Source organism: Zootoca vivipara, chromosome 9 (genome assembly GCF_965207765.1).
Source record: "Zootoca vivipara chromosome 9, rZooViv2.hap1.1, whole genome shotgun sequence".
Taxonomy (NCBI): domain Eukaryota; kingdom Metazoa; phylum Chordata; class Lepidosauria; order Squamata; family Lacertidae; genus Zootoca; species Zootoca vivipara.
The window spans coordinates 27,795,646-27,818,030 of record NC_142592.1 but is presented as its reverse complement, the minus strand read 5'-3'; the positions used below and the strand labels follow the sequence as shown (position 1 = coordinate 27,818,030).

Below are 22,385 nucleotides of genomic sequence, written 5' to 3'. Positions count from 1 at the left end.
TACTTCTATCAACTTGGCCAGCTCCACATCTTCACATAATTTCATTTGCCACTCTTCCTTCATTGGCACCCATTCTCCTTTCTAGTATTTGGCAACTAGAACTCTAGCCACTGTGGTTGTGCACAGAAACACTCTTTTGGTTTCTTTTGAGATATTTATGGTCATGGTGCCCAGTAAGAAGGCCTCTGGCTTTTTAATAAATGTTTGTTTGAACATTTTCTTTAACTCTTCATAGACCATGTCCCAATTTTGGGGACAGGTCCACCACATGTGGAATAAGGTTCCTTCTTTTTGTTTGCATCTCCAACATGTGTCCGTGTTGTTTTTATATTTTAGCCAATATGCATGGGGTTATATACCACCGGTATATCATCTTCATAAACAATTATTTTATTAAATAACAGCCCATGAAATTTAAGTCTATTTTCCAGTCTTTCCCAATTTTCCATTAATATTGGATAGTCAAAGCCTTGTGCCCATTTTACCATAACCTCCTTCACTTCATCTTTAAGTTGCCAACCTAATAATAATCTGTTTTTTATATTTCCCTATTGTTTATTAATACTTCTTTCTCTAATTTCAATGTTTCGCAAATCCATTTATCTGATTTGAAGATTTCCTTCAGCTGATAATACTGTAGCCAAGCCAATACTTTTTTGTTTTATTACATTTTTTTTTACTGTTCCTGTGTGTTCTCTACTTTGATGCCAAGTTTTTGTGTGCCCCTCCCATTTGTACATTAAAAAAAGAGACCATACCCACATTGATATGCTCTCTGCAGGGGATTGATTGTGGATCAACACAGCCCTTGGCCCATAAAAGGTTAACTGCCCTTATGTTATTGTGTTTTGAGTCTGTACATTTTCCCCATACCTTCAATTTACAAATTTAAGAAATTGGATAGTCAAGTTTTTCTAATAAACAACAAAAAATATGTTGGTCTCTAAGGTGCTGCTGGAAGGAATTTTTTTATTTTGTTTCGACTACGTCAGACCAACACGGCTACATATCCAGTACTGTAGGACAATAATCTGATCTTACAAGCAGTAGATAGATAGATATTATTCCACGTCAGTGCTCCATATATGCAGTCATGGCTTTTGTCCAGAACTTCAATGGAATTGTAGAGGCATATGCTAGTGATTTTGCCTCCACTCAAGAAAAGTGTTTTGGTTCTATGTAAATATGTTGAGGAGGGGCAAGTTTTTTTCCTGTTTATCTACACAAATTCACCATGTCCATTATTATCCTTAAAGTAACTAAAGGTACATTTCCTTCCCCAATAAAAATCAAAACATCAGCCGAACATTTCTTCTCTTGGAGAATGTTTAAACACGTTTCTATAGAATGCATTAGGTGACAAAGGGCTGTTCCTAGATTGTGAGTGGCTCTACCATTTACTCCTGTTGCTTTACTTCCTTGGCAGAAAACGACATTTCTAGTTACATGCTGAAAACGAAAAGAAATGGCTTCTTCCTCTTTTGACTTCTTTCTTGCCATAGGTGTAAAAGGTCGTGTTTTGGATGAGGATGACGAACCTGTTCCAGGTGTGATAGTGGAAGCTGTCGGAAGGAGACACATATGTCCTTACAGAACCAATGAAAATGGAGAATATTATCTTCTCCTCCTGCCTGGCACCTACACACTTAATGTAAGTCATCTTGTCTTAGACCTGCAAGCTACTGTTATGCTAAACATGGCCAAAATCCCTAGACAATTATGCATGTATGTAGAGAGCTTCTGTGCTCTTGTGGGGGTGGGCTTGTTTTTCCTTCTGGTCCCTTTACACCTCAAATAGGGACCAGGGCCTTGGGAGAGAAAGGGAACTGAAAACTCCTCTGCAGCATTTTAAATCCTCATAATGTGTGATTAAGATTCTGCTGATATGGCATCAAACTTCTCTGCAATGTGGCCATGGAATTCTAGGCTCCATGACGGATTCAGCAAACACATGTCCAAAGGTCAATTTATGAATTAAAAAGATAATGCCATCCTTCCAAAAGCTTACCTTCGTGTTTAAGGGAGTGACTCGTTTACACTATCACCGAGGTCCTTTCCACACATATTAGGAGGGAAGAAATTTATATAGAGATTCCACTGTGAAATGGTCTACATATTGACAAACTGCAAACTTTTTTTCTGTCTTTATTGGTCTTTAGGCAACAGCACCTGGCTCTAGCTCATTGCTACAGGAACTGCACATACCAGATGGCAGAGCAAAGTTCAGTGCCCTCACGTATAACTTTGTTGTCCCTAATTTACAGACCAGACCGGAGCCTGCTTCATGCCCCACAGAGCCACTTTATGAGAATAACCTATCTGCCACATTGAAGCCTGCTATTACCTCATTGGTTTTAATTAATACCTTTTATGCAGTGTTGAGATGAAACTTTTATGTGCATATAAATGAATTATATATATACAGGTGTGTGTGTGTATGTGTATATATAATTCTCTCAGAAGGACTGAACAATCTTGACAATCAAAAATTGGCTATTTCAGTGTAATGTAATAAAGTACTGTATTACATAAAGTATATGTTTAAGAAAGTATATGTTTTCTTTAAGAAAAACAACTAAATGTGTTTTGTGCTTGCACAAAAATATGCAACAGAATTTGATTACAACTCACTTTCCAGCAATTATGCTTATTTTTATTAAGACATTTATGAACCACTTCTATGAACAGGGTATCAATTTTCAGCAATTTACTATAATGTGCAAAACCTTTGTTTTGGATGCCCTCCTGATGATACAGAAAGAGGTACCGGTAGTTGGGAGAGATCATGACCCATTCCTGCCCCTATACAAGAGGACACAGTGCATAAAAATAAGGAACCAAAGTAAGCAAACTGCTATGCTCAACTCCTGCTTGGCCGCCATGGGAAGAAGATGCTGACCAGATTGGGACCTTTGGTGTGATCCAGCAGGCTCATGTCCTTAACATAAAATACAAAATGTTTTGATCGCATGGTTTAAATACAGAAGGTAACAAGCCAGAGTCAGAGAAAGCGAACCAGCGAGATTTACTGAAAATCGGGGATTTGTTAATGTTTAATTCAAATTTTGTACATTTATTGCACTGAATTTTATTATTTTACGTTTTGTTCAAATGAACTAAACCCATTACACTGGCAAAAATGGAATGTTAAGTCTCTCGCCAACGAGACGAAGAATAGACATTTAAAAATCTGCTCTTTGAGCAAGTTTTCACATAATATTTGAGGATGAAAACAAAATTTAATTTGTTTAACATACTTTCCCCCCATTAAAAAACACTTCTAACAGTCTGTGTTGCAGGCCTGGCAAAAGGGTGCAGGCTTCCAGAAAGGGAAACTGGAGATTTAGTGCTGGAGATCTGTTAACTCTTCATTTAAAATGCTGCTCTCTACCTAGCCCCAGAGCAAATTTATTCCTCCTGCCTTAACCATGTATGTGCGAACACTGGCATTAACACGAACACTGGCATTAACACTAACAAAGTTGCATTGGCACAACTTGCCACCCCAAACTGCAAGGGACTGAACAAAAACTGTGGGCTGTAGCACGCATGAAGAAGCTAAAGCAAATAAAAGGGGGAATGAAACTAGGTTAATTTGTATTCTTGAAAACTTAAGTAAAATATTTATTTAAAAAGAGACTAAACAGGCTTCAGTCTACCTTGGATTCAAACCATGCTTGAGAAAAATGTTCTGTTTCTGCTAATAACCAGTTAAAGTGCAATGGATTCCAGAGAGGAGGCGAAAGAAATACCCATAGTTTGCTTCTGATCCCTTAACCAGAATTAAGAGATTATCAGTATAATATCTGCAGTGATCCAAGACAGTCACCAAAAGTCTCTCTGCACAGTGTTTGCCCTACAGCCTTTTGACCAAAATAATTTTTCTGTAAATGCAAGATGTATCTAGTCTTAAAACATGGTTGAAAAGACAGCAGAAGCTAGTACACTTTTTAAAAAAATGCTGTAATTTCAATCTCTTTTCTGAATAAAGAATACAATTTTTAGAAACAGAAGATTTGGACTGGAAGAATTAAGACTACTAAAAAGATCTCACCACAAACACTAAATCTGTTCATTTGTTGCCATGCTTCCATACATCACTTTGCTTGGGCTAATTGTTTGCTACTGGGGCTAAAAAGGAGGTTGTGAACATTACAATTAAAACCCATCAGTTTCAGTGCAATGTTAAGTCTCTTGTAGGAAAATCCTGTGATGAAGGTATAAAAACTTTTGTAAACTTTCAATATTTTTTGTACAAAATTTTATTTTAGGGCTGTAGGAATTCTTGAAGCAATTCTGCTTGTATCTCAGCTAGCAAAAATAAGTTAGCAGGATCATCTCAATTGGCTGCCTGCAGACCAAACAAGGCTTGTTCCGCTTCTTTAGCTTTTTTGCACAAGTGAAACATGACACAAGGTGTCCCGTCCTTCCGTGCACTATGCAACCATTTTTGGGCCGAGTTTGGCATATGACACAGGGCTCCACACCAGAAAGGGGTAAAACTGAATCAGTGCTTTCTTCTTTGACTTCAACCTCTTCTTTCTCGGGTTCTTTAGAGTCTTCTTGACTTCCACAAAGCATACTGCTAGATGTAGATGGCTGAGAATAGTCCTCACTTTTCTGAGAGTCAGAGCTCTGTTCTGAGTCATCGTCCACTTCATCTTCAGGTGTTTTCCCTTTCTTACAGTCAGGAACATCAAAGCCCTCCTCAGGGTCTAGTGGTGTGTCATTTTCAATTTTACCCTCTACAGACTTTTCAGCCTTCTTCTCAGGAAGCCAGTCTTCCTGAAGAGCCCAGCATTTTGGGCAATGGCGTGGAAGAGGCGGGTTCATTTCATTGCACTTGGAGCATTTCCAATAATCCTGTAGTCAATAAGACAATTACCAAAATAATAATAAAAAAGCAAAGATCAACCATTTTCCTCCTCTCCACAGTCAAGAAACATTGGTGATATCATCAGATTAAGACATACTGAAATCAGGGGTCTTAGGTCCACTGATTTTAGCAGTTCTACTACACCCACTGGGGAGGAGGAAGGATGCTCAAGATAGGAAGGATGGGCTGCAATCCCACTAGCCTTCAGCATCATATAAATAAGTGTTGATTGTGCAGACTATGGGCTATCAGGTCTATCAGTTAATGTTGCTCAACAGAGCAACAGTTGCACTAGCAAAAATTGTTTTGCAAGATGTGCAACAAAGTTACCAGCAACTTACGTATAGTTTTGTGCAACAACATTCCATTGGTGCAAACCATTTCACCTGTGCTATGCTATACCGCCAAGCGACTTAGCACTACAGTCAAATCTCGACTCCCGATCTCAAAAATAATAATAATAAATTTTTTTAAAATGGAATTAATGCTTCGGTTCTCGAATTTTTTTTGGAAGCAAAATGTCCAACACGGCTTTCGCTCGAGTGCATGAAGCTCCTGCAACCGATTGGAAGCCGCACCTTGGTTGTCAAACATTTCGGAAGCCAAACGGGCTTCTGGAACAGGTTACGTTTGACAACAGATGTCTGACTGTAGTACATTGCATAAAACCATTTGTCTAGCTGGCATCTACTGGGGAAAAGTTGCATGACTAATTGGCTCTTGTGCATTGCCTGGTCAAATCTGACCTTCTATTTCATTGGCATGTTCCCCATATATTATAAGAGATCAACAGTCTATTCCTACTGTCCAACACACCCAGTATTCCTAATGTTAGCTGCTTTGATCTGCTATTTTACTGTTTTTTGCTTTGGACATACCCATTTTCCAGCATAGCCTACCCACTAAAGCAACCTTTCTCAACCTTGCAGTCCAAAATGGAATGCACATCTGGAATGCACAACTCCTATCAGCCTCAGCCAGCATGGTCATGCGGTCTGTGGCTAATGGGAATTGTAGTCAAACATCCAGAGGGCACCAGGTTGGGGAATGTTGCTCTAGCATATATATAAAAAAATAATTTAAAAAGCTGCAATTTAAATAAAGAAGTTACTTACACCTGGTGAAATTTCAGGATCATCCTCAAATGAATCCACATCACTGTCTTCAGTCTGATATATAGTTACCTCATACATCTGATGGAAGAAAATGTTTAGATTCCAATTACACAAATATGTAAGGTGTTGGAACGCCAAAGAGACAAATTGTACTGGTGTAAACATTGTATTTCTCTTCCATGAATTACTGAGGTATGATGCAACTGGTTCAAACACTGCAAAAGATCACTGTGGTCCTCTCTACCATTAAAATCACTTGACTCATGAATGGCTTCAATATGTATTGGGACTGTACTCATTTGATTCCAACCATACTTGAAGGATGTGTTAAATGGAATCTGCCTGGAATACAGACAATACTATATCAATAGGACAACATAATTTACCCTGTTGAGAAATTATGCAACTTCCCCCCCCCCAAAAAAAAACAATCAACAGTAAAAACTGGAGAGGGGAAAGAAGAGGTTGGTATGAAAAATTGTCAGAAAGCTTAGCAAGGTCTTCAAGTCAGTCCCTATAATCACCTTCTTTTTTAACTATTTATCAGATAACTATTTGTGCTTCCCAGAGGAACTATAACTGTTAGGGGGGGGTCCTTACAAGAAAACCCATAAAGAATATTTGGAGAAGGTCCACAGCACAGTGGCAGACATATTTTGATTCAATCCCAGTTAAATGGATGTCATCTGAGTCAAGTGTTCATAGATTTTCTTCACTACCATTCCAATTAACTTTAACTCTCCTACCTCATCATCGTCTTCTGTAAGCTCAGATTCTTCTTCATTGGTACTGTAGTTTTCTGAACAGATAGATTCAACCTCAAACTCAACACTGAATTGATCTGAAACAGAATCATCATCCAGCCAGTCCGCTGTTTCACTTAAGCTGTCATGATCCTGGAAGAGCCCAAGGTGTAATAATGTCCTTTTAGTAAAGTTTGTAACTAGAACTAACAGTAATGAAATTAATGGCTTTGAATTCCATAGATAGCCACCGATTTCTGTAAAATACATTAATGCAATCATCGTTGAAATAAGGGAAGAGCTGCTTGAAGTAACAGAAATAAACCTGTGTCAATATGGGGAGACTAATCAATTGCAGCAAAATTCTGTGTGAATGGTTTGCATTTTCCAACCAGACTAGTTTGTTACTGGTCAGAGATGAATGAGCTGAGGCAGAATTCTAGTGGAAGCAAAGCTGATATTTTACAGTCATACCTCGGGTTGTGAACGTGACATTATTTTGCACTTCTGCTCATGGGCCGAAACCCAGAAGTAACCCATTCCGGAACTTCCGGGTTTGGCGTGGTCCGCAACCCGAAAACACGCAACCCGCAGTGTCCGTAACCCAAGGCATGACTGCATTATCTGTTGCAACAGAGTCTTTATCTCCCCGTCCCCCACCCCTTGTCAGGAGGTGAAGGACCCAGAACAAAGAAAAACCCATCTTTTTAAAGGTTTCCATTTTTGGCATGGAGGACACCCTCTTCTGCAAATGTCAGGGTCACCTGGGATAAGTGTCATGGTTATATCACATACTAGGTGGAGTCAGGCATTGAAAACAGAGCTTGGGGTAGTCAACATGATAACAGCAGTGCTCAGCAGGATCTGGAGATTGATTTTATGTAGAGTACCTGAGCAAACAGGGCAACCTTCTAGAGCGACTAACACTGCAGATTCTGGGAGCTTCCCTGATGGGCATCCTGCCAACATGACCCTACACTTCGGGGATTATGGAAAACTCGAAAAATTCTCACAATGCAATATAACACACACACACACACACACACACACACACACACACACACATGGCTCAAGAATAATACATTTACAAGTGATCTTATACATAGTTCCATAGAGAAATTCAGGTTTTCCTTGTTTAAACAGGCTATAGTGAAAATATCTGGCTTAAATGTTGAAGAAAGGCGAGGGCACGTGTAGGGTGGTGTTTTGAGTCAACGTTAAGGATACACTTATTTCATGTGCATCCTGGAGACGTGGCAGGGCACGCAACGATGTATAGATGGGGAAAGGGGGGGTATGTAATGGGCATTTTTCTGGTAACGACCCTCCTTTTGGGAGCATGGTAAGCTTTTCCTATGTATGATGAGATACATATAACTGCATGTTAGTAGCTGTCCAAATATGAACAGATTCTGACAACCAAAAATATGTACCACCACATGTTAAATGTTTTGCTGCAATGACAATCTCCTGCAGCACAGTAAAAAAAAAACATCAATGGGGTTTGAGAGAGAGCAATAGAGCAAGCAGGAGTATGGGCCTTTGCACTGAAGAGGTGAAACTGGAACATTGGTTTACATGAACAGGCTGACACAGTGGGACACATATAAGTTATGTGTCTCAATTCACCCAGGCAGGTACCAAGTGATTTTAACATTTCAAGTTAGATCCATATATTTGCTTTGACTAGGGTTTTATACATTTCTGAAAACACTTAGCAGTAACAATAGTAGTGGTGAAACACGTCATCCTAAAATATGACATAGAGCTCATTCTGTTTTAACATTTACTAAGCACCCATAGATTAAGATACTGAGAACAATCAGCTCAGGCTGCTTCCACCAAGTATTCAAACACTAATTTTGCTACATACAGTAATTGGAAGAAGGTCATCCATACGGGAAAAGTTCAAACTTTAATAATTTGCATTTCAGAAAAAACTGTATCTTTTCTGATGCTGTTATTTCTGTTCAGCAGCATTTGGTTTTATCACTGAAAATGGTCATAATCACTATCAAATGGAAAAGATTCAGGCTGTGACCAAAACATACTGGGCATGGGTGCAAATAGTTTTCAGTAGTTGTTCAAGTATTCTGGACAGCTCAGCACATAAAAAACCCCATTAATGGATCTTACTATTTCTGAATACATGAGATGACGGAATGCTTCCTGTATTTTCTGGGTTTTTTTTGGGGGGGGGGGAGAGAATAGCAAATTGCAGAAGTGGAGCCTAGAGAACTTCTCTCTGGCATACTACATTCTGTATAGATGGGGACAATTCTACAGTGTACTGGAAGGGCAGGTGAAAAAGAGGGCAGGGCTCCAGCTTGTTTAACAGCTGTGCAGAAGAGGTAATTTCAGCAGGTAATTTGCATGACAAGCTATAACTTCTGAATTTCACTCTTCCACACAACTATGAAATGTGCAGGAGCACTGTCCTCTATTTCATCTGGTGATACAATTTTAAGACACCTAAAAAAAAATTGGGGGAGACTTAAAGAAGAGTTTCCTCATGAAAGTCCATGACTACTTACCGAACTTGATGAAGAGCCTGTGGAACTGCTGATGTTGCTAAGATCACAAGATAAACCGCTTACTACACACCATGAAAGACTTTCATCAAACGTAAGGGAAATGCTGTCTGATCTATGCCGTTTCAGTCTTTCATCATTCTTATCTTCTAAAGGACTTTCTTCTGCAGGATTAAAAAAACCCAACCTCTTAGCAAATACTTCTACAAGTTTTGCAGTTCCTGATTTTGGTATGGGACTTCTTGGTTCAGTTTCTCTCCCTCTCTCCCTGCTTTCTGCCATGTTATCCCAAAGCACCCAAAAGTACTGATGCCCCTAAGACTTCTCACTGCAATAATATAATTTTTATCACTCCATATTTACTGTATAGTGTTAAGAAACTTGCACAGAAGCCACTGGCATTCCAATGTAACAAGCACAGCCATTATACAGCACAATCACATACATATCTACTCAGAAATCATTTAATTCAATGGTGCTTACACCCAGGTGAGTATACGACTGCAGCTGTAAAGATGCATAGGAAATCTTACATTTCAGGTGTTAAAGGAGATAGTATTTAGATCTGAGTGAGGTCCATATTCTCAGTACAGCACACTTGCTTTAAATAACTTTCTCAGTCTCAGGTCCCATTTGGGAAATGCAAATAATCACTTCCTCTACAATGCTATTATGGCAAATGCAAATAACTATAATACACACAAGTACTGTTATGAATATTAAAGTAAGAACTTCAAAAGGCTGAAGGAAAATGACAAGCAACTCAAATACAAACAGCTAACATTAAAAGCACTTGTGGACAATATGATTTCAGTTTTCACAAGTTTCTTGGGTGATAAACTTAGCTGAAATAAGGATTATGTCCCCACACAAGCTAGAGAAAAGCAAGAATCCAGAAGTGTTTTTTTGCCCACACTGACATCCAGTTATAAGTAGGCAGCTATATGTCTGCTCATAAAGGATGGTAAGCTATGACAAGTTATCACTCAGCACATTGGAGTGAGATATTCAAAACAGAAGGTGTGTAACTTAGGCCATGGCTCGAAGGGTTGCTGTAATGGGATTTTCAAAAAATCGCTTACACCGGGAAACCAACCCTCAAGTTTGAAGCAGCAAAAAGTCACCTCTTCTCACAAACATTTAACTTTGTGTGTTCTATCACTGACTTGAGTTTTGGATACCTGAGCTACTATAAGCATTGAAACTGATAAAGCAGAAGGCTGTGCTCACCTGTTTCACTGTGTGCTCTTCTCCTAGAAGAACTGGCTTCACTGGATTCTTGCACCGATTCCTGTTTAATTAAAAACAAACAAATAAGCCAAACCCCACAGAGATATCTTTAATCTTTACTGTTCCAGATGTTACACTTGAAAGTGTGGAAATAAAGAATGTAACGTGTAATTAAAATTACCTTTATAGTATTTCCATTTTCTACTTGCAACCTGGACTGATTCACAGATGTGTTAAAATTACTAGAGCCTTCAAAAAGAAATGCATATTGGAAGTCACCAAAAAGGGACAGCAGGAGGCTCAAATACACATTTAAGAACAAACGGATTAATACATTGCAATTCCATAAATACAAATTGCTCAAAATCCTAATTCAGGAATAAAGTATGTATTGGAGTAATGCACAGACATGTGAACAGCAAAAAACATTGTAATAACATATAAGACAAATCAATGGAGCTTATTTATTGCCTTACATGAATTAATCCTCAAATTCAAGATCCTTTCTATGGTCATCATTTAAAAACTGAAGCCAACTAGAACAAATTTTGAGAGATTTGGGGATAGAAATCTCTGGGAATCACACTTGTGTTTTGTATGATTTGTGCATATGATTCACAAATGACAACAACTGCATGGTGGCAAGCAGGACTGGGTTCATCCAGACATTTGGATCTGTTCAGGGCCTTATTTGTGGTATTTTAATGAGTGGAACACTAGTTCCTTTTTCAGCTCACATATGGGTAAGTCGGCTTTCTTACTAGCCACTTATTCATCACCTAACTGTACCTATTTATAAATCTTGGGGAAAGCCCCGCAGATAGGTATCCCAATCCAAATAATCCTTTTTAGGTGGGGCAGTACTAATTCCCAGCTGTTCCTTTTATAGATTGTTGGTTATTGTTTTTATTTTTAAAAAATATGTTTTACAATTTCAAATAAACATTTTACATACTTAAGATTATCAGTGACTTTTCTTCTCTTTCCATGGTTCATTTTACATATCTTATACCCCTGCATATTTTACAAAAAAAAATACATATCTTATATCCCTGCATATTTTACAAAAACTATACCAATTGGTTTTCCATTATTACATCCATCAATACCTATTTACACTGCTGAATTTATCTTCATGCCTCCAGCGTTTTCAGCTGTACACAACTGTTTTCCATATACAGTGGATGCTCGGGTTGCGAATGTGATCCGTGTGGGAGGCCTGTTCGCAACCCGCAGCACCGCATCTGCGCATGCACAGGTCGTGATTCGGCGCTTCTGCGCAAAGCATGATTTAGTGCTTCTGCGCCAAAACCCAGAAGTAACCTGTTCTGGGACTTCCAGGTTCGGCGCAGTGCGCAACCTGAAACAGCCATAACCCGAGGTATGTTTCAGTTACAGCTGAAACAGTAATCCACACCAGATAAAACTGGTGAAGGATAAATGGATTATCCCATTTACTATTTATTTGTTTTCCATCATGGAACCCTGGGCAGCATATATGCAGTTGTTGGGTAGTTACCAACCCAGACACTATCCAAAAACTGACCTGCTTAGCTTCCTCAAGGTGATGTCAAACCAACCCAAATTATCACATCCTTCCCTCATCCAGGATAAAGAATAGCATCATTATAGCACACTAGCTTACCTTGCTGACTGACTGCTGTCAGGTTTTTAGAAATCATCAAACGTAGTTGCCTTAAAAAAAAAAGTTAAAGTTTAAAGGATATGAACTAGATATTTATATGGTTTCTCCACCTTGGTTAAAAACAAAACTGGACCCACCCCATGGCTAATAGCAGTTCAAATTATGTGATATTTCCCCCTATCAATTACCTAATTTGTATATTAGCCTCTGTTAAAATACAGAGGGTCATTCTATATCAAGTGATCCAATTTTTTACCTCGTGTCTTCCAATTTTCTTAATATGTTGTACACTTGTAGGATGATCAAAACTAAGTTTAAATCTAAAATTTAAATGAAATGAAATACTAATAATTATTTCAAAGTGTTACTTCTATCATGCAACAGCAAGCTATCACTCTGCTTTGAAACACATTTATAAAAGAAAAGCCTGACTACCTTTTCAGATACCTTTTAATGGAATAATTTTCTAAAGAAATGCCTGAAGTAACTGCTATTATAGTTTGAAGTCTTGTTTATTCTGTTATATTTTACTCTAAGAAGACCCATTTATCCTAAACAGAACTCAATAAGGCAGACATGTATATTTTTTTTCTTTCTTAATGTGATCCCATTGAGATCCCAAGATGAAATTTTGCAGGTAGCTCTTAGAAATATTAATTAATCAATACATTTTAGGGAATTTTTAATCATATTAATTTTAATCATGTTTTAAATTTTTAAATGTTGTAACTTAACTTTTAAATTTAAATTTAAAGCCCATCATGTGACATATCATTAAAAGGCCCATTAAGTTCTGAAGAGATTGGTATTTTTAGTTTTGAAATATCTCAATTCTGGGATGAGGTTTTAAGGTTTTTGTGTAGTCTGGTGGCAAGGCCAAAACTGTAAAAAAAAATTGAAATTTACAACCCTCATAACTCAAACATGGGATGAAATAAAAAATTAAAATTTTAGATTTAAGCTTAGCTGTGATCATTCAACAAGTGTACAAAATATTAAGAAAATTGGAAGACATGAGATAAAAACCTGGATCATCTGATACTGATTGAACCTTAAAAGGCTAGAGCCTTTTAAAAATAAAGCATTTTAAAGGCTTTGCTTACTTTACATCAATGCTTTCCTCCTTTTGTTCAGACTACTGAGATTGTTGGAGAGTAGAAGCTTAGAGTCATAATTCATTAACATAAGCAGTTCTCCAAACCAAAATAAACACAAAAGTTAATTACTGTATAGGGACAACACAGTAAGTGGGATTCAGTTCTAAGAAATAAAGGCACAAAACTGGACATCCCAGTCACCAGGCAACTCATAGGAGCATTTAAAGGAGGAATCAGCACTCTCCAAAAGATCTTAGATACAACAAGGCTGTTTCAATATGTAGGCCTGGTTAACACATCATGGTAAGCCAAACTGAGAACAAACCTTGGCTATAGATAGTGGTTAAGGAGAGCACTTGGTGTGTTGGAGTGGAGGGTAGAAAACTGAATATCTGGCATGTAAGAATGTGCCAGTAAGATAACACATGTGCTCAGCATTTAATACCAGGCTGCAAAAAATATTTTTACCTGTATTCTTTTATAGAAAAACTCTGTACTCCAAAGATATCACCAAGAAGATCATTTGCACAGTGGACAATATGTTGCTGCTTTGCATCATACAAACGTTTAGACATAATATATTGACCAATATAGAACATTACCTGTAAGAGCAAACATAAAAAGAATTCACTTTTTTGTAACACAAGATCAACTAGCACACTTCCTACCGGTAGTTGAGCTCAAGAGTATTACTACACACATTTTAACTAAAACTGTTTCTCATCAAGCCGTAGCACAAACAAAAATTAGAACCTAAGGTTAAGTTATGTAGGTAAAAAAGCAGAACTGAGAATAACCTACAGCAATAAACTTTTATTTAGCTTTTAAGCAGTTTTGTTTAATTGCCGTTTCATTTTTATATGAATTTCTATGGATTGTTACAGGTTACATATTAAGTTTCACCACAATATTCTCTGCAATAACCATAACTTACCTCCTTCATAGTAAAAATATCCTTTTCTGCACCAGCAAACTTCAGAAGTTGCAGCAGCAACGGCTTGGGTTTAACCTGGAAACATAAAAAGAGGCAGCTCGATTTAAACCGTGAAGTTCATGTTCAAGATTTGGGGGGGGGGGGGAAGAGGCGGTAGCACCATAACAAAACAAAAAACCCACAAAGGAAGAGGCATATCCTTTAAATGAAACGGGTTTGCGTGGTCCTAGCAGGTTTCCTGCAAACCTAAAAATCTAACATTTGCACAAGAGTCCCTAGGGCAAAGGCTTGACCGAATACTGACCAACTTCTCCGGACGCGTTTGGCTGCTGCCAGATGTGCCCTCGATGGGCTGGTCGGTAGTAGAGGCCATCTTAGTCTTATTGCACGTTTCCCTGTGAGGATTAGAAGGAAGAAACTTCGGTTAGGTTCAGCGGTTACGGGTTTATGTTTTTCCCCCGCGAAGGTGTGCCCGCCAGCAAGCGGAGTCGCATAAAGCCCTCCGGTCGCCCGTCGCCTCACGCGGGCTAGACTGCCGATTCCGAAAGAAACGCAGCGAAAGGCCCCGCCTGGGGTCGAGTATGAAGAGCGTCGCCTACCGGCGGGCCTACAACTTTGCCCGGTACAAGTCCGGGCTTCGCTCCCCTTGCTGGCCGCGGCCCGACATGCCCGAGCATGACTCGCAAGATCAACACTGAGTCAGCCGGGAGGGGAGCCCCGACGCCGCCATTGGATCCTCCTCCCCACATAAACACACACTGCCCTTTCCCTCCCTCTCCGTAACTCAACGGGTCCCCCTCAGGAAGGGCCCTCGCCTCAGTTCTCCCAGACAGGCTCTGCTTCACACACCCACACGCAGGGAAAGGCACACGTCTACCTCAACAGCCGAGGCCGAATTCCACGCCTAAGGCCGCCATTTCAGGCCCTCCCCTACCTGCGTTCTGCCGCGGCGCGAGCAACTGGCTTCTTGTGGCAGCGTCTCTCGAGCGCCCCCGTCGGCCTTGCCCGCCCCGGCAGCCGGTTCTTTGCGCCAGTGGCGCGCTTCACAGGGCGGGTTTCGTGGCCTTTCCTGCAGTGTTTCGGGGGTAATTCCCCCCCCGTCGGTAGGGTGTGTGTTGAAGGGGGCCTCTGCCGGCCTGTTCAGAAGGAACTGCCGAATATACGTTGTTCGTGAAATGCCGCCGCGGCCTTGTCTTTCAAGGAGCCTGTCCCAATGGGCGGGCAGGCGGGTTCCTCCTTGGCGCCACCCCAGGAAAGAGCGGGGCGCCTCGGGGGAAGGGAGGGTGGCGACGGTGGTGCATCGGCCGCGACGCGGCCTCCTCACCGCCACGCTGCGTTTATACCAGAGACAGTAAGTGACTGTGGCTTGTAGTGGCGGTGTGTGTGTAGATTTAAAGTCCTGAGTTCCCCACCCCCTACGCTGAACATTTCTGTGGTTGGGACCCCGCTACGCAGGTGAGACTTCTTCTTCTGGCCTATCTTCTCATCTGTGTTCCAGATCACACCATTAAATTGACACATGATGATGCAGCTGCATATGCGCCACAGTCATATAAACACACATGCGCAACCTGATTCTGTGCGTTTGTTTTCTGTTACTAGAAAAATGCTCATTGCATGCCACCACCACCCTTTCTGGTCTCTATACAGTACAGTACATCTTGTTTTGCGCCGCCCTGTGTCCCACCACATGTCCCCAGGATGCGCATAAAGTAAGTGCGCCCTTATGTCGCCCCAAAGCACTACATATGCTTTCCAGGGAATCCACCCTGCTCCCCCTTGTTTGCCTGGTTCCAATGGAGGCATGGACCCCCCCAACCTTTCTTCATCATTTAAGCCAGATACTTTCACTCTACCCTATTAAAAACAAGGGAAAGTTTAATTTCCCTACAGAACAATGTATAAAATTGTTTAATAAATGTCTTATTCTCGCTTTTGGAACTTGCTGGTCATGTGGGAGACCCTACACCAGGGGTCAGCAAACTACTTCAGCAGGGGGCCGATCCACTGTCCCTCAGACTTGTGGGCGGCCGGACTATATTTTGAAAAAAATATGAACGAATTACTATGCCCCACAAATAACCCAGAGATGCATTTTAAATAAAAGGACACATTCTACTCATGTAAAAACATGCCGATTCCCGGACCGTCCGCGGGCCGGATTGAAAAGGCTATTGGGCTGCATCCGGCCCCCGGGCCTTAGTTTGGGGACCCCCGCCCTACACCCTCCACAACCCCTTGCCTCTGAGATCATGTAGACTGCTGCCTGTTGACTTAATTAAGGTTGCAATCCTGCACCTAGTTTCCTGAAGCCCCACTGCGTTTAGTGGGAATTACTTTTGACTAGACCAGGGGTAGGCAACCCAAGGCCCATGGGCCGGATGCGGCCCAATCGCCGCCTCAGTCCAGTCCATGGACGGTCTGGGAATCAGCATGTTTTTACATGAGTAGAATGTGTCCTTTTATTTATCTGGGTTATTTGTGGGGCACAGGAATACGTTCATCCACCCCCACTCCACCCCAAAAATATAGTCCGGCCCACCACATGGTCGGAGGGAGGGTGGACTGACCCACGGCTGAAAAAGGTTGCTGACCCCTGGACTAGAAAGTGCATAAGACTGCAGTGTAATTGTGCTATAATCAGCTAAAGAGCTTCTTGGGAGAAAAGCAATGACAAACCTAGACAGCATCTTAAAAAGCAAAGACATCACCTTGCTGACAAAGGTCCGTATAGTTAAAGCTATAGTTTTCCCAGTAGTGATGTATGGAAGTGAGAGCTGGACCATAAAGAAAGGCTGATTGCCAAAGAATTGATGCTTTTGAATTATGGTGCTGGAGGAGACTCTTGAGAGTCCCATGGACTGCAAGAAGATCAAACCTATCCATTCTGAAGGAAATCAGCCCTGAGTGCTCACTGGAAGGACAGATCGTGAAGCTGAGGCTCCAATACTTTGGCCACCTCATGAGAAGACTCCCTGGAAAAGACCCTGATGCTGGGAAAGATTGAGGGCACTAGGAGAAGGGGACGACAAAGGATGAGATGGTTGGACAGTGTTCTCGAAGCTACGAACATGAGTTTGACCAAACTGCGGGAGGCAGTGGAAGACAGGAGTGCCTGGCATGCTATGGTCCATGGGGTCATGAAGAGTCGGACACGACTAAACGACTAAACAACAACAACAGCTAAAGAGAGAAGGAGCAGGTAGTATGCCCCAATCAGTCAAGATCTGGTTAGCAAAAATTGATTCCCAAAGACAATGACCACATTTCTAGCAGGTTCAGGTTAGAAATGGACACTGTGCAACCACTACATCCAAAACGAACGGATTATAAAACGGTTATACGGTTAAAAAGGGGGTGGGGCAGGTAGAACAGGGAGAATGCAAAATCAGAACAAGAAATAATACCCCATACTTGTACTTTTTTAGTTCTATTTAAAGCCTGTTCATGACTCACCTTATTAGCCCTTATCAGCCAACATTCATAGAAACATTGAATTGTAGGGTAGGAGGGGATCCCAATGGTTATCTAGTCCAACCCCCTGCAATGCAGGAATTTTGCGCACAGCCATCCTTGGGTGGGATTGAACTACCAACCTTCTGGTTAACCGCGACATACTGACCCATTGCGCCAGTCTCAACTATGGGCAAGTGTTCTTCTAACCTCTGCCCTTTCCCCCAGCAGCCTTTGAGATTTTATCAAGTTGGAAAAACTAGCTTACTTTTGAAATAGGATTTTAAAGGAGGAAGTTGGAAGGTGGGGCAACAAATTATATTTCTTCTGCGAACAGAATGCTGAAGGCTATAGCTTGTGAAATAAGCCACAAGGTCTTTTTAAAAAAAAGGGGTGTGCCAGCTAAGTCACACACCAGGCTAAACGGCATTTCAGAAATTATTAATATGTTTTAGCTTTAAAAAACAACAACCCAGCAGTCATGTTGTCAATGAGGAAGTTAGCTTTTTGAACACATTGGCATCTTGTGGAAACAACACATGAAAAGTCAGTGAATTGAGAGAGAAATGCTACGTAGTTACTTAAGGAGTTACCAATTCTGCTGAAGTCCTAGACAAAAGTTATAACCACTACAAGAACTAAAGTTGCTTGTAACATAATGAACACTCATTTTGGCATATATCCAGTGGAAAACCACCATGGTGACACAGTGTGCTTGCTTTAGTGTTGCCCTAAGTGCACACAGTACCCAAGCATAAGCCATGTAAACTCTTTGAGTCCATGTCATGCATAATGAATTGTGCAGTTTTCAACTGTTTGTACAGGTGAAGGGATAGCAATAGGGGGCAAAGGCATTGTTTGCGAGTAAAAAGGTAAAGGACCCCTGGACGGTTAAGTTCAGTCAAAGGCGACTATGGGGTTGCGGCGCTCATCTTGCTTTCAGGCCGAGGAAGCCAGTGTTTGTCCACAGACAGCTTTCCAGGTCATGACTAAACTGCTTATGGTGCAACAGAACACCGTGACAGAAACCAGAGTGCACAGAAACGCTGTTTACCTTCCTGCCACAGTAGTACCTATTTATCTATTTGCACTGGCGTGCTTTTGAACTGCTAGGTTGGCAGGAGCTGGGACAAAGCAACAGGAGCTCACCCCGTTGTGGGGATTCACACCGACCTTCTGATCGGCAAGCCCAAGAGGCTCTGTGGTTTAGACCACAGCGCCACCCGCGTCCCAGTAAGTCAGGATACTCAAGAGTTGCAGATCAGATAATCCTACTCTAATGCATAAAATAATAATAATAATAATCTTTTGTTGGAAGCCGCCCGGAGTGGCTGGGGAAACCCAGCCAGATAAATAACAAGTTACTGGCAAGGTTGATTAAACAGCCGAGTTTCACGGATCCATGAAGAAAGTTTAGACAAATTTCCCAAACAAAGTTGAAGACATAAACATGAGACACATTAGGAGCACACTCTGCTCTAATAAGTACAACAAGTAGATTAGGTAAAATAGTGGAAAAGTCCCACGTATTTAATTGGGTGTGAAATCATGTCATTTGTACTGACATCTGATTCCAAATATTGTGTCCTATAACATCAGGCTAATTCACTTGGATTCCCAACCCATCATGGGCTTTGACCCATGTTAGATGGGGATTCAGTTCCCTAATTCTTAATTTCTGATGCAAATTCCAGAGATTTCCCCACAACTCAATTCACCACCTCGCTCCCCATGCTTTCTGCCTCATTGAACCACTCCTCCAATCCACTCTCTAACCTGGGAAATATACACTAACTCACCTTCCACAAAAGATTAGCTGGACATAGCAACAGGAGAGGTAATCTTATGTCTTTGGAAGTCTAAGGTTCATAACCTCAGGACAGCTCAGAGGGAGTTTAATGGTGTTTGTGGCCAAGAAGAATTTGGTAAATTACAGTAGGGAAAATGTGCAATGTGCCTTAAGTGTATTTTCTGCCTCATACATTCTAAACATTTGCACCAGGCAGTAAGACATTAAGGAATGTAGATTGCTTCTGTTCTTATGAAAGAGGCCTGTGTGTCTCTAAGACAGAGATCTGATTCAACAGGAAAGCATAGTGCCTCTATTTATGGTTAATGTACAACCAAAGCAGAGTGCAGGACAGAGCTGAGATTTACAACAGTTTTGATAAAGATAGGGAAGACAGATGTCAATTTTGCACTAGTGGAATGGTTAGAAATCTGTTTATGGCAAAATGAGCATATGACTCACAACTGAGTCATACATATACATACATACATACATACATACATACATACATACATACATACATGTGTAATGTTCATAAATGTACCAAGCAAACATGTACAGAAGGGCAGTCCTGGAACCATTTTGACTCTCCCAGGCTGACAAGGCCTTTCTTTGAAAGGAGGGAGGAAATGGAAAAAAACCCTCTCCATTGTCTCTCTGCTCACAGATCCTGCCTTACGGTAAGGGCACATTTAAGGTGTGAATGGGGTGAGCCCAGGACCTTTGACCTAGATTGTGGCCAGCTCCCTGGTAATCCAACATTAACAGGTAATTTGCCAGACAGGAGATAAACAATGCACTCAGATTTCTGTTATAGACTGCCTCTTCTATGATGTAGGGTAGGTATGACGTGTCTGGGGCGTGGTCTTGGGCTACACCCCTTCTGTGATGTATGTTTCTGGGAGTAGCTTGGACTCAAGGAGGGAATTTCAAAATGTCTGTTCAAAATGTCTACACCTGTTTGGGGTCCTTCTTTTCTCCTGTGGGAGAAAGAACACCCTGCTGCAGCAGTTCTGTTTTAAATAAAAGATCAGACTTTGCTTTCTTGAATCCTGGTGTGGTCTCTGTCATTTTTCCCAACCGGAGAGGAGCCTCAAACACCCATGCTCCTTCCTAGGGTCCAGTCCTCCCTACGAGGCTGGGACCCCCTTTTTGGGAGCAATTAATTCCTATTTCACATCTTCTCATCCTATAATTATGAAAAATATATAGGGGAACATCAGATATAGAAGTGCAGAAGTGCACATAGTAAGTTTTGCATTGTAGGGGCAGCAACCTTTAACAATACTGTTCTCTTATATGAAAGCACCGTCATATCCATAGCTCTTAAACTTAAAAGGGAGACAAATTGTGTTGTTGTTTAGTCGTTTAGTCGTGTCCGACTCTTCGTGACCCCATGGACCAGAGCACGCCAGGCACTCCTGTCTTGCACTGCCTCCCGCAGTTTGGTCAAACTCATGTTCGTAGCTTCGAGAACACTGTCCAACCATCTTGTCCTCTGTCGTCCCCTTCTCCTAGTGCCCTCAATCTTTCCCAACATCAGGGTCTTTTCCAAGGATTCTTCTCTTCTCATGAGGTGGCCAAAGTATTGGAGCCTCAGCTTCACGATCTGTCCTTCCAGGGAGCACTCAGGGCTGATTTCCTTAAGAATGGATAGGTTTGATCTTCTTGCAGTCCATGGGACTCTCAAGAGTCTCCTCCAGCACCATAATTCAAAAGCATCAATTCTTCGGCGATCAGCCTTCTTTATGGTCCAACTCTCACTTCCATACATCACTACTGGGAAAACCATAGCTTTAACTATACGGACCTTTGTCGGCAAGGTGATGTCTCTGCTTTTTAAGATGCTGTCTAGGTTTGTCATTGCTTTTCTCCCAAGAAGCAGGCGTCTTTTAATTTCGTGACTGCTGTCACCATCTGCAGTGATCAAGGAGCCCAAGAAAGTAAAATCTCTCACTGCCTCCATTTCTTCCCCTTCTATTTGCCAGGAGGTGATGGGACCAGTGGCCATGATCTTGGTTTTTTTGATGTTGAGCTTCAGACCATATTTTGCGCTCTCCTCTTTCACCCTCATTAAAAGGTTCTTTAATTCCTCCTCGCTTTCTGCCATCAAGGTTGTGTCATCTGCATATCTGAGGTTGTTGATATTTCTTCCAGCAATCTTAATTCCGGCTTGGGATTCATCTAGTCCAGCCTTTCGCATGATGAATTCTGCATATAAGTTAAATAAGCAGGGAGACAATATACAACCTTGTCGTACTCCTTTCCCAATTTTGAACCAATCAGTTGTTCCATATCCAGTTCTAACTGTAGCTTCTTGTCCCACATAGAGATTTCTCAGGAGACAGATGAGGTGATCAGGCACTCCCATTTCTTTAAGAACTTGCCATAGTTTGCTGTGGTCGACACAGTCAAAGGCTTTTGCATAGTCAATGAAGCAGAAGTAGACGTTTTTCTGGAATTCTCTAGCTTTCTCCATAATCCAGCGCATGTTTGCTATTTGGTCTCTGGTTCCTCTGCCCTTTCGAAATCCAGCTTGCACTTCTGGGAGTTCTCGGTCCACATACTGCCTAAGCCTGCCTTGTAGAATTTTAAGCATAACCTTGCTAGCGTGTGAAATGAGCGCAATTGTGCGGTAGTTGCAACATTCTTTGGCACTGCCCTTCTTTGGAATTGGGATGTAGACTGATCTTCTCCAATCCTCTGGCCATTGCTGAGTTTTCCAAACTTGCTGGCATATTGGGTGTAGCACCTTAACAGCATCATCTTTTAAAATTTTAAACAGTTCAGCTGGAATATCATCACTTCCACTGGCCTTGTTATTAGCAATGCTTTCTAAGGCCCATTTGACTTCACTCTCCAAGATGTCTGGCTCAAGGTCAGCAACCACACTACCTGAGGTGTACGAGACCTCCATATCTTTCTGGTATAATTCCTCTGTGTATTCTTGCCACCTCTTCTTGATGTCTTCT

At 41.2% G+C, this 22,385-nt stretch overlaps 2 protein-coding genes across 6 annotated transcripts in view; one reads left to right on the top strand and one right to left on the bottom strand.

Annotated features, from left to right (window-relative positions):
* The window catches only part of CPM (carboxypeptidase M), a 40,936-nt gene extending 38,403 nt beyond the window's left edge, over positions 1 to 2,533 (top strand). For both annotated transcript variants that reach the window (XM_035127423.3, XM_088651924.1), the window contains exons 8-9: positions 1,503 to 1,651; positions 2,160 to 2,533. In XM_035127423.3, the coding sequence (XP_034983314.3) occupies positions 1,503 to 1,651; positions 2,160 to 2,387 (377 nt within the window). In that variant the 3' untranslated portion in view covers positions 2,388 to 2,533. The remainder of the gene's footprint in view (positions 1 to 1,502; positions 1,652 to 2,159) is intronic.
* Positions 2,534 to 2,631: 98 nt separating this feature from the next.
* On the bottom strand, positions 2,632 to 15,715 carry MDM2 (MDM2 proto-oncogene). Of its 4 annotated transcripts, none has more exons than XM_088651923.1 (11): positions 15,106 to 15,715; positions 14,476 to 14,566; positions 14,172 to 14,246; positions 13,706 to 13,839; positions 12,141 to 12,190; positions 10,677 to 10,744; positions 10,496 to 10,556; positions 9,269 to 9,429; positions 6,738 to 6,887; positions 5,992 to 6,069; positions 2,632 to 4,863 (listed from the first exon to the last, which is right to left on the bottom strand). In XM_088651923.1, the coding sequence occupies exons 2-11, from the start codon at positions 14,542 to 14,544 to the stop codon at positions 4,312 to 4,314; spliced, it is 1,398 nt and encodes a 465-aa protein (XP_088508049.1). In that variant the 5' UTR covers positions 14,545 to 14,566; positions 15,106 to 15,715; the 3' UTR covers positions 2,632 to 4,311. The 4 variants fall into 4 exon arrangements, with proteins under 4 accessions (XP_088508049.1, XP_088508048.1, XP_034983311.3 ...); XM_088651922.1 differs by having other exon boundaries at positions 14,476 to 14,568; positions 14,957 to 15,128; XM_035127420.3 differs by having other exon boundaries at positions 15,049 to 15,128.
* Between the last annotated feature and the right edge of the window lie 6,670 nt (positions 15,716 to 22,385).